Source organism: Ruditapes philippinarum, unplaced genomic scaffold (genome assembly GCF_026571515.1).
Source record: "Ruditapes philippinarum isolate M1 unplaced genomic scaffold, ASM2657151v2 ctg3276_1_1_1_1, whole genome shotgun sequence".
Lineage (NCBI taxonomy): Eukaryota > Metazoa > Mollusca > Bivalvia > Venerida > Veneridae > Ruditapes > Ruditapes philippinarum.
The window spans coordinates 148,536-161,672 of record NW_026856914.1 but is presented as its reverse complement, the minus strand read 5'-3'; the positions used below and the strand labels follow the sequence as shown (position 1 = coordinate 161,672).

General features: G+C 33.3%; 1 protein-coding gene and 1 long non-coding RNA gene across 3 annotated transcripts; both read right to left on the bottom strand.

The window, feature by feature from the left end:
* Positions 1 to 261: 261 nt before the first annotated feature.
* On the bottom strand, positions 262 to 8,726 carry LOC132748128 (uncharacterized). Of its 2 annotated transcripts, none has more exons than XM_060737676.1 (2): positions 8,534 to 8,726; positions 262 to 4,495 (listed from the first exon to the last, which is right to left on the bottom strand). In XM_060737676.1, the coding sequence occupies exon 2, from the start codon at positions 4,393 to 4,395 to the stop codon at positions 2,758 to 2,760; it is 1,638 nt and encodes a 545-aa protein (XP_060593659.1). In that variant the 5' UTR covers positions 4,396 to 4,495; positions 8,534 to 8,726; the 3' UTR covers positions 262 to 2,757. The 2 variants fall into 2 exon arrangements, with proteins under 2 accessions (XP_060593659.1, XP_060593660.1); XM_060737677.1 differs by having other exon boundaries at positions 272 to 4,495; positions 8,534 to 8,697.
* Positions 8,727 to 12,087: 3,361 nt separating this feature from the next.
* Positions 12,088 to 13,137, bottom strand: LOC132748126 (uncharacterized). The gene is made up of 3 exons (XR_009628222.1): positions 12,929 to 13,137; positions 12,648 to 12,716; positions 12,088 to 12,346 (listed from the first exon to the last, which is right to left on the bottom strand). It is a non-coding gene; the product is annotated as an uncharacterized LOC132748126 (long non-coding RNA).

Below are 13,137 nucleotides of genomic sequence, written 5' to 3'. Positions count from 1 at the left end.
CAATTATTTTCCTCCCATGAAATACACAAATTTAAAAAATGGCTGCCGCTTACAATTTACAAAGCCATGTCTAATATAAATTCGCAGTAAGTAACAGAAATATGGATGGATGGTTGGACTTTTTCTCCTACAAGAATTGTTTATTTTTATTATTAAAACAAGCGATCATTCATATTTTTTAATAAAATGAATAAATATCACCGTCATTTAACCTTGATTGGCGGACTTATTTTTCAGCTCAAGACTTTTTGTTTTTAATGTGAAATTCCGTCTAAATGGGGCTCTCAATGGGGGAAACAAATTTTAATATTAACGTTAAAATTATGGAAATTTCGTTTTAACTTGTTTTTAAGCATAAAATAAAAAGAAAATTTGTCTGTTTGTTATGTAAGATGTAATTTTATTTCATCTCGTGAACTTTAAAAACAGTATTCTCACTCGTGGCTACGCCACTCGTGAGAATACTGTTTTTAAAGCCAACTCGATGAAATAAAATTTCATCTTACACACAAACAAACAAATATCCTCTATATCTTCTAAGAATTAAAGCTGTCTTTAATGCTTAAGAAATATGTACAGGTACATCGCTCTCTTTTCTGATCTCCTATTTGTAACACACGAAAATGATAAACTGTTATCTTCAGCAATATTGTATTAAGCTCTCGACTAGATATGAAGAGTTTGAGATCGTATTTTCAACGTGTGTTGTTGTATTTCGAAGGTTTTTCTTTCAAGCAGTAATGGCCACAGGACAACTTCTCTATATTTCACTACTGTGCTCTGTATAGCTATAATATTTCTATTGCCTCCATTTTATTTATTCATCTTATGATAATTAGCTTATTAATTACTTTATTTTATTTTGTATTACGTTGCTGGGCCTGAATTCAGTCACATTTATAATAACGCATGTCAACAAGAAATGAAAATCTTTTTTATTTTCTCCCCCTAGTCCTCATTTTCTATGATTGTGTGCCAGCTACATAGTTATAGTTATATTTGGATATTATAAAACATTGCAAAGCGTAAGTTACCATGATAAATGTATGTTTTTGTGTGGAATTATCGTTTCACGTCTTAAATCGAGAGCTATTGTTTTTCTTCTCTGTGTCCTTATTTTTTATATTTTTTGCCAACCATATAATAACAGTCTCCTTCTCTTCCAACGCCATATCCTCCATAGTGCGTAACTAATGTATATCCGAGACAACAAATTTACAAATATATCTAAAGAAAATAATTATGATAATTGAATACATGTATATCAATTCTAAATACTTTCACATGTCAATGTTTAAGACAGTTTGCCTGTATAACTATAAATAATTGTTTATCATATTATGACCCTGTATAAAAATTAATCATATAGGGACTTTACAAGTTCGACCAAAAGGGGAAACTAAAACATAGGGTCATGATGGACCTGGATCACTCACCTTACATTGCTAGAAAAGAACACAATTAAAAAAAAGATTCGTAAAGGGCCAAAGGGGGGTGCTGCATACAAAATATCTAAACTCTGGGTATTGTACTTTCTGAATGCTGCAAGCCACGGGATGAACTAAAATATTTAAAGAAAACTTTACTTGAGAAAATTGTGCATGTACTAAAATTTCAAGAAAAGTAAAACTATTAAATACTCAAGCAATAAATTACATATTATGCGCAGTTAATGACTTATTTTGCAGTATTTATCATCTTATTTCTCCTAGGTTGTAAGTTCCGTTTGCAATGTGTTAATTACTTTCTGAGTTGCTAAGAAAACCACTGATGTGTTCGGATCATTTAAGGAAAATCCTTTTTGATACTAAGCAATTTTAGCTGTAGCTTGCGATCATCAACGTTGTAACGCTCGAAGTCTTTTAGAAGTCTAATGATATCCATTTTAGCGATAGTGGATTTTGATTTTGAAAGCCCGGACATAAGAACTTTAGACACATTTCTTGCCGTTTTCTTATTCTTAATACATTTCCATTGTTTTATTTTTTCTATAAATGCTTCTTTGGTGTTCTTTCCTTTTAAAATAAACTTGTTTGTTAAATGTCCATCTTCAGTAAGAAACTTTTCTTTTGTTAATTTAGAGATGACTTCAGATGTATTCTCTTTAATCTTTTTCTGGATCTCTTCTGCTAAAGGAACTTTTAATAATCCAGAATTATCACCAAATTCAATAAATTCTGCATTCTTCCTGGTGTCTCGACACGCGAGGACAAATATGATATCCCGCCCCTCTTTGAAATATTCCTTGAATGTTTTCTTTGTCATATTTTCCAAAACACTTTTCACTTCATTTCCGTGTGTTGTTGGTTTAGCAGCAGCTTTGGTGAGCTCCTTCCAGTACTGATCGAAAATACCAGTACTTCTTCCTAGAGTTATCTCTCTATAAATGTAATCAGCAGCATTTCTTATCTGAGAGCAAACCGCTCGAATAGATTCTCCATTGAATTTTGCTTTTACGTGAACAAGGTATATAGCACTCTTGTCGAAAATCATTATGTCGCATAGCTCGATACCATTCACCAGTTTTTTATCACATGTTATTATTTTCGTGTCAGATGAATCAGGTAAGATCATGTTCAGTAATGTATGGGCTGAATTGTAGCTGTCTTCTTCAAGTCTACACTCCAAAAGCTTGTACAGGCTCGCAGCTTTCTTGCATGAACTCATCGTTTGAAACCGTTCAAAGTCATAAACTGGGTCGGTTTTGTCTTCCATAAGCTTTGTGAGTTCTTGTAAATTTTCACCTTTGCAGACTTTTTAATAATGACTTTTCCACTTTGGTACCATTGTTTCGGTCTTGAATTGTTGTAATTGGAACTTTTGTTCATCTTTCTTTTTATCTTTTTTCTTCTCCCCTTTTTTGCAAAGATGTTTCCATGGAAGAAGCAAAGGTAGATCACTTTGGCAGTGATGCTTCAATATTTCAACAAAGTCCCTTTCAATGCAATAAAGGTATTCAGCTTTCATCTCAATCCACTCTCCATGATTATATATATACGTTCCGATGCCTCCTACAATAAAACGTCTGAAGATGCATTCCTTCAGGGCTGCCTTTATATTTCTAAATTCAATTATGACATTGTCTAACCATTCGGGTTGAAACTTTGGTGTATACTCTTTTTTTAACGCGCGCATGACATCATCAAGTTTTGGAAAGACATTCCATTTCTTTATTGTTTTGTAGTGTTTCTTTTTCGATCCCGAAGCTGATTTATCCAAACATCGAAGACTGAACTCATCTGCCTTTGACCATACGCTTTTCTTCTTATGCATTAAATATATTGTTGAATTTTTGCCATCCATACTGTCTTGAAGAGTTTTGTTCAGTTTTTTATTTAAATTTTCGCGAACCCCTTTTTTAGTGACTTGTGAAACAAAATCATACATTTGAAACAATGGGTTATCTTTTTCTTCTTCTTTCTTATCATTAATCAAGTACGTCGGCTTTTCGTTTGAGATTATTTTGGAAAAATGCTCAAGCAAACGTCCGAGTTGAGATAACTTTAGCTTACGCTGAATTTTCAACTTGTTTTTACCAACTTGAAATTTGGTCGGTATATGTTTTCCTGTTTTAGTCACGAATGCATCTATTTTAGACGAGTATAAAGATGAGTTGTCACGGATTTGTCTGGTTCGATTCTTTACCAATATCCCAAGAAAATCCCATGTTGTAAATGTTATTTCACGTCCAGGTCTTGCCAACTTTGAAATCGAGGATATATGCCCATCTATTAGATCATAATGAAACTTCGTACACGGAAAACTAAGAACCCGCCTCTCAACATGTTTGGCAAAATTCATCTCTGCAAACGGTTTTACAACTCGCCATGCGAAACCGGTAGATAATGCGTATATTTCAGGTGTAAAAAACTTTCCCTTTTTTACATTTCTGTAGAAAAAAAGCATGTAACTTTTAGTAACCTCTTTATCTTGACGAAGCTTTTGTTTACATTCCTTGGTAACAATTTCTGAAAAGGCTTTAGAAAATTTAGAACTTATATGGTTTTCAACTAAATATAGATGAACTTCGAAATTGACCCGTTTCTGCTTCAGCATATCCATTACTTGCGATTGAAGGAAAAGCTGTTTAAACTTGTATCCATGTCCTTGTGTAGCTTTGACAGTTTCTGACGGTATTGATAAGTTTGGATCGGTTCTAGCAATTTTTGAATTTGGAGCATTTGTTTTGAATGAAGACTTTCGTTTTCTTCCGTTAGTGATCTCATCTATAATACCCTCAGCATTTTCTAAATCATCCTGATTTTGAATATGTTCATTTTTCTTAAAACCGCTGGTATTGATTTTAATGATGTTTATGTAATCCAAGGTTTTGTCGAGATAATCAAGTTGCTTCATATTGCTCGTCATCGGTGCTAATCTCGTCTGTCGATCCATGTAGTTGCGACAGATTTACCATGGATGTTTGCCTTTGACTGATGCTTATGTGTTTAATAATTAATACCAAGGTCAACGTTTACATCTTTGATATAACAAGCTGTAAATATAATATAATATACTAAGTGAACATGCAAATTTACATAGTTGGTCGAAATAAAATGCTTAATAAACAAAGACTACTGAGTAGTTCCTTTCTTATTATCGCCAAAGTAATGTGATTTCCCCTTAGATCAGTCATAAAAAATAGCATGAATTTAATTGGAAAAGTGTAAAATATAAAACTTCAGAAGATGAGGATCGTGCTTGTCCCAGGTAGCTCAACAAAGAGTCATTTCAGGAGAAACTTGTAATCGCACAGTGACTGGAAGTGTAGAAATGAACCAAATGGCAATTACTAAAAGCCATGGTTTATCATTGTTTTGAAGAATCCTTCTTTTTCTGAATGCTATATATGTCTATATAAATAAAACGAACATAGAACTGGGGTCACATTTATGGTCCTGTCCGTTTTATTATGCAACGCTTGACAAGGACCACAAGGTGATGCTGCAGGACAATTCTTAACCTTACACAAACTTAAGACAATGCAGCATTTCAACGTACATGTTATCGATCGGAACATCCTTGGCTATTTTCATTAATAACCTCCAAGTTAATACTGATTGAAAGTAGTTATACCAGAATAAAAAAACAGAGAGTTAAATCTTCGATAATGTAAAACGAATATTTGGCATCCAAACGAAAATAAAGTCTGTACAAATATGATTGAAAATGTGTCGGACAACCATTTGTGATTTGAATATACCCACTGATGTCAAATTTTTCACAAATCCAACTAAATGTCAGCAGGTTGGCATTTTGTACTTTCGCTTTCTACAACCATAATAATAAATATATAAATAATGTATTGTCTGCTTTGTTTCTATGAATTAACTTATTTTAGGTGGACTTTTACATGATATATTGGAAAAAAACTTGTCGGCAACTCCCAGCATGTTTACATGCGTAAGTTAGACCGAAATACCGTATCCGATCTGTGTATTGCGATTGATATGTTAAATTACAGAGAATCATCAACTTTTGATTGGCATTTTATTATTTTATCATCAAACAAAACAAGTTTAACGTTTTAAATGTGTGTTTCTATATAAGTTTATATAAAGTTAGGGTTACACAAAGTAAAGGTTACACCAGGACGGGCTTGTGTTGAACTCAGGGCCATAATTTGTATAACTTTGGTAAATGAACACACGGTAGTGGTGCATTTCAAATATATAAGCGCTGTGCATGGCAGTTTTTGTGAACATTAATAAAATTGAAACGGTTCAGAGCTGTTGGAAAGAAGTGTTAGCGACCGGATAGCTCAGTCGGTAGAGCCGCAGAACAGTATTCCGAGGGTCCCGGGTTCAAACCCCGGTCAGGCTGCACATATTTCTTACCCTGTGACATTTGCCGCCCGACGGAGGACAGTGACTGCATATAGCTAGAGTTTAATTAGCATTGATCTATAACCTAAGAAATTCGAGGCAGAATTTCAATATAGCGCGGTAGTATGTCAGGGTTCAGAACTGTTCACTTTTTTTTTTGGGGGGGGGGGGGGGGGAGAGAGATGTGTAAGCGACCGGATAGCTCAGTCTGTAGAGCCGCGAAACGGTTATTCCAAAGGTCCCAGGTTCGATTCAACAAAAAATCAGGATGAATATTTTATATCATCCCTGTGACAAAGTTTTTATAAAATATTTTATCTTAAAAAAGTTTATTTGATTCTCATGTGTCATTCTTGTGGATTACACCCGATTTATTTAACACTCTGTGCAGAGGGTCACCTGAAAGTTAAACATTTCTTGAAAGTCTGATTAAAATGTACCATGTAAATTAGGCGATGTTTTTCAAAACTTAAGGATAATGACACACAAGACACGATGACCAGACATCATGTCGTCAAAAATGCTCATCTCTATGCACTGATCTCTATGAGACCTTGTAAACGCGATTGTCAGAAATGTTGTTAATAAATTTTGCCCAACGTATTATATTATACGTTGGATTCGAATTTTCTTTCATTTCAATGCAGAAATAAATCACTCGGTCACATTTATGGCAGAGCGGAGCCATTTTAACTTAGGGCCAAAAATCATATGTCTTTTTAAAATGTTCACTAGGCAATGCTAAAGTCTCAAAGCCATGTACACTGATCTCTATGAGACCTTGTAAAACGCGATGTCAGGAAACGATCAGGGTTGGGTCTGGATGATGTGTTCCAACACTTCCTGATCTACCAATAATCTGCTGGATTTGAAGTATTGGAGAATCCACCATATTCTCCATATCCTGCTCCTATTCCCGAAAATCAAAGCGGAAGAAATTCGATAGCATTCAGGAGTTTCGCCGCGCCACCAGGACACCATTAGATCATAGGCCCCCGATAATGTTTGTTGTATGTATGTATGTATATATATACAATAAATATGTTTAAAACTAAAGAATCATATTCACGTTGAGGGGTACATGGCCACATTGTGTATATACTATGGTGGCCGATAGCGCCCATTTTAAAGCCGCTAGAAATTTTACCGTCAGTTATATTAAATGTCGCGGGGCAACTTTTAAATCCGCGATAGTTTGTGTATAAAATGTCGCCCCTTATAGAATTCCCGAGTTTTCCTATCACACTTCTGTCGTAAAAAGTCGAGATTTAAGAAGGAAACTGCGACAAGTTCTGTGTTAATAGCAGAATAAAGCTAGCCGATTACGGCCATTATAATCCGTGATATTTTGTTTTGATGCATACCTAGTAAAAAGTCGAGTTTGAGCATTCAGCATTGTGATGCGCAAAAAGTCGCGACTAAAAAAGTCGCGGATTCTTTACAAAAGCCGTGACTTTTTTAGCCGCAACTTTTATAAAATGTGGTTGTTAAAGAACAAAAATTCGGGGGCCTATAATTTTTCCCCTCGACATTTTGTAGAATTTCTTAACAACAATTGCAAAAAATGTCGCGGATTTCTTTCCGTTTCTCGACTTGTTATAGACAAAATGAGGGATAAAAAAGTAGAGTCAAACCCATGGACGCTACCGGCCACTCAAGTCAAAAATGTTCCTTGCTGTTTCCAACAACTGTTATAAGATATCGAGGTTATTACGTTCCCCGCGACATTTTGTACGATTTCGACAAAAAAAAATAATCGCGGATTTGTAAGATGCCCGCGACATTTTATGATCAAACGATAAAATATTTCGCTGGTTTGAAAATAAACCGCAACCGCCACAATAATATACAGCAGAATTAGTGGAAAGTGTGACTTGACTTCTGGGTGCCTTCTGGGTGCCCTACTTTGTGTGTGTCGGGGCTGCGTCCTGTGAATGTTGTCTTTTGCTTTGTTGATCTTTATTCTTGTCTGTTATTAATGCTCATGCGTTGACTCACATTTGAAGCCGGCCAATGTATGATTCATGGTGTTATATAAATCGATGTAACTATTTTTTTTTCATAGTTATATTTGAATGAAAACTGTATGGTCGGATGCAAAAGTGTTGTTTCATGTCTATGAAAAAAAAATATTTTACATCTGTCTATTACTAACATATCTACGATAAAATTCCACGAATATGTGGAACAGCCCTCGTACGTTTGAAGTCTCTGGTGGCAGACAATATGCATGCATACACCAGCAGGAATAGGACTCGCTCGCTCACTCACTCACTCACTCACAAAGCCACTCAGTCACTAAATCACTAATTCTTTCAGTCAATCAATCAAACAATCAATTATTATCAATCAATCACTTACTTATTAATTAACTACATGTGTATATTGTAAAGATAAATCTACTTCAACAGTTGACGATTCTACTGGTCGTTGATTTCGTAAATTCTATCTTTGCGATCGGTAGAAAAAATGCGTAATAAATCTAGTAACAAACATAGCAAAATTTTACAATCATGCGACATTCCCTGTTCATCCAAACACATATTTAAACGCTCCTGATTTTCATTTTCGATTTCTATTTCATTTTTGATCAATAATTACTCATTCAATATTTAATGTCTGTTTAAGATTTAAAATGTCTGTTAAATTTTACAAAATTTGTTTTTACTTAATCAAAAATAAAACTAAAACATAATGTTTCAACTTACTGCTATAAACAAGTTATTTCATTTCCAATTTCGTCAAATACTAAGAAGATTGTCGCTGATATTTATATAATTGATTGCGTTAGAATATGTCCGGAACTATTGCCCATCTTTATATTAATGGCAGCTTCGAATATATCACACCCTAAATATCTAGTGTTCGACATTCATTTTCAGAAAACAGTTTTGGATCACATGATCAGACAATTTTTTTTTTAATCTTAGTTATCAACACGGACTTTAATTGACAACCAATTAAGTCCGCTATAGCATGCAACTAATCAGATATTTATTTTAGGTCATATTTATTTAAGATAAACATCGAGTCATAAGAGGGATTAAAATATGCATTCATATGACAGGCAAAAAGTAGTTTAAAATCTGTAAAAAATATATCGTGTCCGATTATACGTTAGATTCGAATTTTCTTTCATTTCAATGCAGAAATAAATCACTGGGTCACATCACGGCAGAGCAGAGCCATTTTAACTAAGGGCCAAAAATCATGTCTTTTTAAAATGTTCACTAGGCAATGCTACAGTCTCAATGCCATGTACACGTACGTAGTTCACATCAACAACTTTTAACTGTGTTGTCCTAGATACGAGTATAACAAGTGACGACAAGGGTAATACCAGTTTTGACCTAAGTTGTGTGCTGTAGATAATTATTGTAGAGTACCAAAAGGTGATGCTACACTGGGTACTGTTGGTTCTGAGGTGACGACGTTTAAATTATGTTTCCTTAACACTTAGTAAAAGGTCAATGTATCAAAAGTGAACCTTTGCAGGCCTATTTTGACTCATTGGACATGTTTAACAAAAACTTTTTTGAGGTTTATTTGTCTATATGTTTTAAAGTATTTAGGCTGAAGGAATGTAGCTTCAGTTAATGAGATCCACATAGGGTTATGCATATGTCTATTTATACTAAATAACCATCAATTTTGATCTTGTGGACACTATTAATGAGAATAAGAAAGTGATTCAACATGCCAAATATCTTAGGTATAGGCATTGTAGTATTTGAGAAAATTTAAAATTAGTTTTTTTTACAAAATTAAATGAAAGAGTGGCCCCATGGTAGGTGGTAGGACATTTTAATAGTCAAGTGACATGATTTATTCCCTGCGGTCTGGAGACCGCAGGGTATTGGTACGCGTTTAACTTTTGAGGCATGGAGGAGCACGTGACCTGTTTTCGGTACATGGAGGAGCATGTGATATGTAAACCGTATATGATTGGTTAATTGACCTTTTCGAAAACCCAGCTAAATACCGTTAGCCGGTACGTTACGGATTCACCTGTAGGGAATTAGTCCGAATTATACCTAATTGAGAACAAAAAACTATTACGTGATATTTCTAATTTTCTATGATTATTTTACCGTTTAAGGTGGAAAAACTTGAATGATGTGTTTGAAAATTATCAATGTTTCTTTAATATCTATCTCAATTTTACAAACAATAAATTGTTTAAACTGAAAATCTACAAAATTAAAATATTCGTAGTGGCATCTGCCATAATAAATAGAGATATTTTCTGCGTAAACTTGTGTGTTTACTTAATTTATTTTTTGCTCGGAATAATTCATAAAATGGTAGGCCTATTTAATCATTTTCTTAAAAAGAAATAATTGTTTTATGTTCTTCAACGGTCACCAGTTTCCAAATACCTTCTTCTATATTGATCGATTATTGTCAACTATATTCCTGATACAAACGTTAATTTATCCCCCCCCCCCCAAATAATGTTGAAACTAGTTAAATGAAATATCTTTATATCATTAAAATGTTCACCGCAGGAAACCATTTTACTTGTATATTTTGTGGATAGTAACTACGCACTATTGCATACAAGATGTCTAAAACATATTTTAAAGTTCCGTCATAGATCTTTTCTGATGACAGACGTTTACATAATACCCCACACACGAATTGAAAATAAGTGTAGTAATCTAAATGCCGACAGTTCAAACTGTGAATGCGGTTTTTATTCTTAAGACGCAGACAATCAAACTAAGTTTCATTTGTAAACGGACCAGAGACTGCCATTTATCTTTTTCATCGTGTTTATCGTTCTCTTCGTGGTATAAACTATCTAGTACCAGTGACCATACTGATGACGACAAAAATACGAATTCCACTATGTTTAAATTCTTATCAAATTTTCAAGAAGGCTAGACAACGTCTAGATCTTATAGTCTCCTACTTTCAAAATGTTATTGTTATTTACGATATCGATAACGATGATGGAAGAACTGGAGAGGAATATTCAGCTTAGTGATTTTGCCTTTCTTTCATCGTTTTTCTTTATTTCTTCTTCTTTATTCTTTCTTTCAAAAATTATTTTTAGTCGGGCCATTTGCCATCTTAAAGATGTATTTTATTTTCCAAGTATTATCATATTGATGCTAATTATACATGTGTGTAATGTATATTGAACAATATCTATTGACTGCAACAAAATTTATGGGCAAACCCTCTAATGTTGTTAAATCTTATATTGCAACTTTATTATTATTATTATTAATATTATATTATTATTATTATTATTATTATATTTTTCTTGATCAATTGCTTGTGTTATGTATGTATGGGAAATTGTATTTGTTTTGTATTGAAAGAAAAACAATAAAATGCGATTTGACTAGATCTCTTAACTCTAGCACTCTATTTTCAGAGGAGATCTAAATACGCTTTCCTATTCAGACTAAAGACCTCGGAATGGGCCGGTTTTGATCCAGGTGGAAGGCATGATTAACATAAATATTACAATAGACAGCAAGGTGATGCCAGATACCAAATACCATAAGCTAAGGGCAAACATATAGTTGTTTCTGTGGTGAATGTGAATATTTATTGAGAGTTCATTTTTAGGACAATCTTGATGCTTGTGATTTACTGGAAACCATTGAACTGAATTTTACAAAGATTCACCTACAATTTAACAATATTACGACCTACTGTATAAAACTTAAAAAGGTAAGTTAATGCTCATCGTCGGATACCCACGAGGCCAAAAATCATATACCGACGATTGTTAATGCTTAGATTAAAAAAATAAGGTTTAACATTATTAATTTTATCCAATCGAAATATGTTCGACCAACTGTACGTTGTTTTGTTGTTGTTGTTGTTTGTTTGAACTGCAAAATATTTTTAATTAATTTGCCCATCTCAATATACAAGGTCAATCGTTTCGTTTCAATCGTGCAAACACATTTAAAGTGCGAGGGAATTTTTTCTTAAAGTTTACTGGACATGATTTCCAACCCTATCTTTAAAACTTCAAGGTGAATGACCTACTTCAATATTTTCAGAATGATAACGAGTGTTTACCTCCGATAATACAGAGACATAAAAAACTGTTATCTTTGTCTATGGATAATAGAAATAAATATGTAAATTTATTTCATACTATAAACACGTGATATACTTGATTTTAGGTTATACTAACCTGTGAGACACTGGGTTTCTTTATCAGATAAAAAAACATAACACCCACAGTATCCACATACTGCCAGTTTTCAATCACAACCACTTTTCAATCTGTTACCTTTGTTAAAATTATGCCCTTAAAGATGTAAAGGAATAAATATCAACGAGGCTGAGTTCGTTCAATACTTTTAATTGAAATGTCCATTCATTGTATGATCTCAGTATATTACTATATAATATAAAGCTTCCAGTAGATTTAACCCAAGAGGTTAAAGTCACATCACAACTTCACATCAAGCACTTGTTAAAGCACCAATCAATATATAATCAGTATGAAATGTAGATATCAATATGAAGATCAATATGAAGATCAAGCCCTGAAACAAACAAATATAGCAATACTAAATACATGTACATACTGAGATCATTAACACAACACAATATATACAATTTAAGTCATAGCATGATTATAACAAACATCTCACATCAAATAGCCAATATAACAGTCATTAAACCATTACATCAATTAATTACTTCTAAATTAATGACTGAACATTCCAAGTACTGTTTTCTGTATTATATTAAATATTAAATAATTCAATCCAGTGGTCTATTAAATGAATATAGTAAACTTATAAAATAGTAAAACAATAATATGACTTGTACAATTATACATACCAATTGTGGATTGGACTCAATGACACTCATACAAAAATCCTCTCAATCTTGTGATGTTACTGCAACATACTGTAATTAAACATGTGCACAATAGAGAATGACAGTGATTTATATTAATTACTGCAAATAGATATTACTTTAAATATGCTGCCATTATCAGATGCATTGTAAACAAATCATGTACAATATACATGAATATCTTATTTTAATAAACTTTAGACACACAGCTCATTTGTAACTCACTTAAACAAAGTAAGCAACCAATATTAAACTTCACCAACCTCAATCCAAAATCCAAAATCCTATTTAAGAATTAATAACCAATTTATTATTTTAAACAACTGAAAAACATGTCTGCCTTCTACCAAAAACTGATGACAACTCAGAAAACGGCGGGAACAATTACACGCATGATTAACTAATAAAACAGCCAAGGGAAATCACTCCTACAGATTTCAATCAATAAACTACAACTGATTATTTCCCTTTG

What these genes read in the sequence shown, in the direction of transcription:
- LOC132748128 (XM_060737676.1), bottom strand. Translation starts at nt 4,395, where the DNA reads ATGGATCGACAGACGAGATTAGCACCGATGACGAGCAATATGAAGCAA.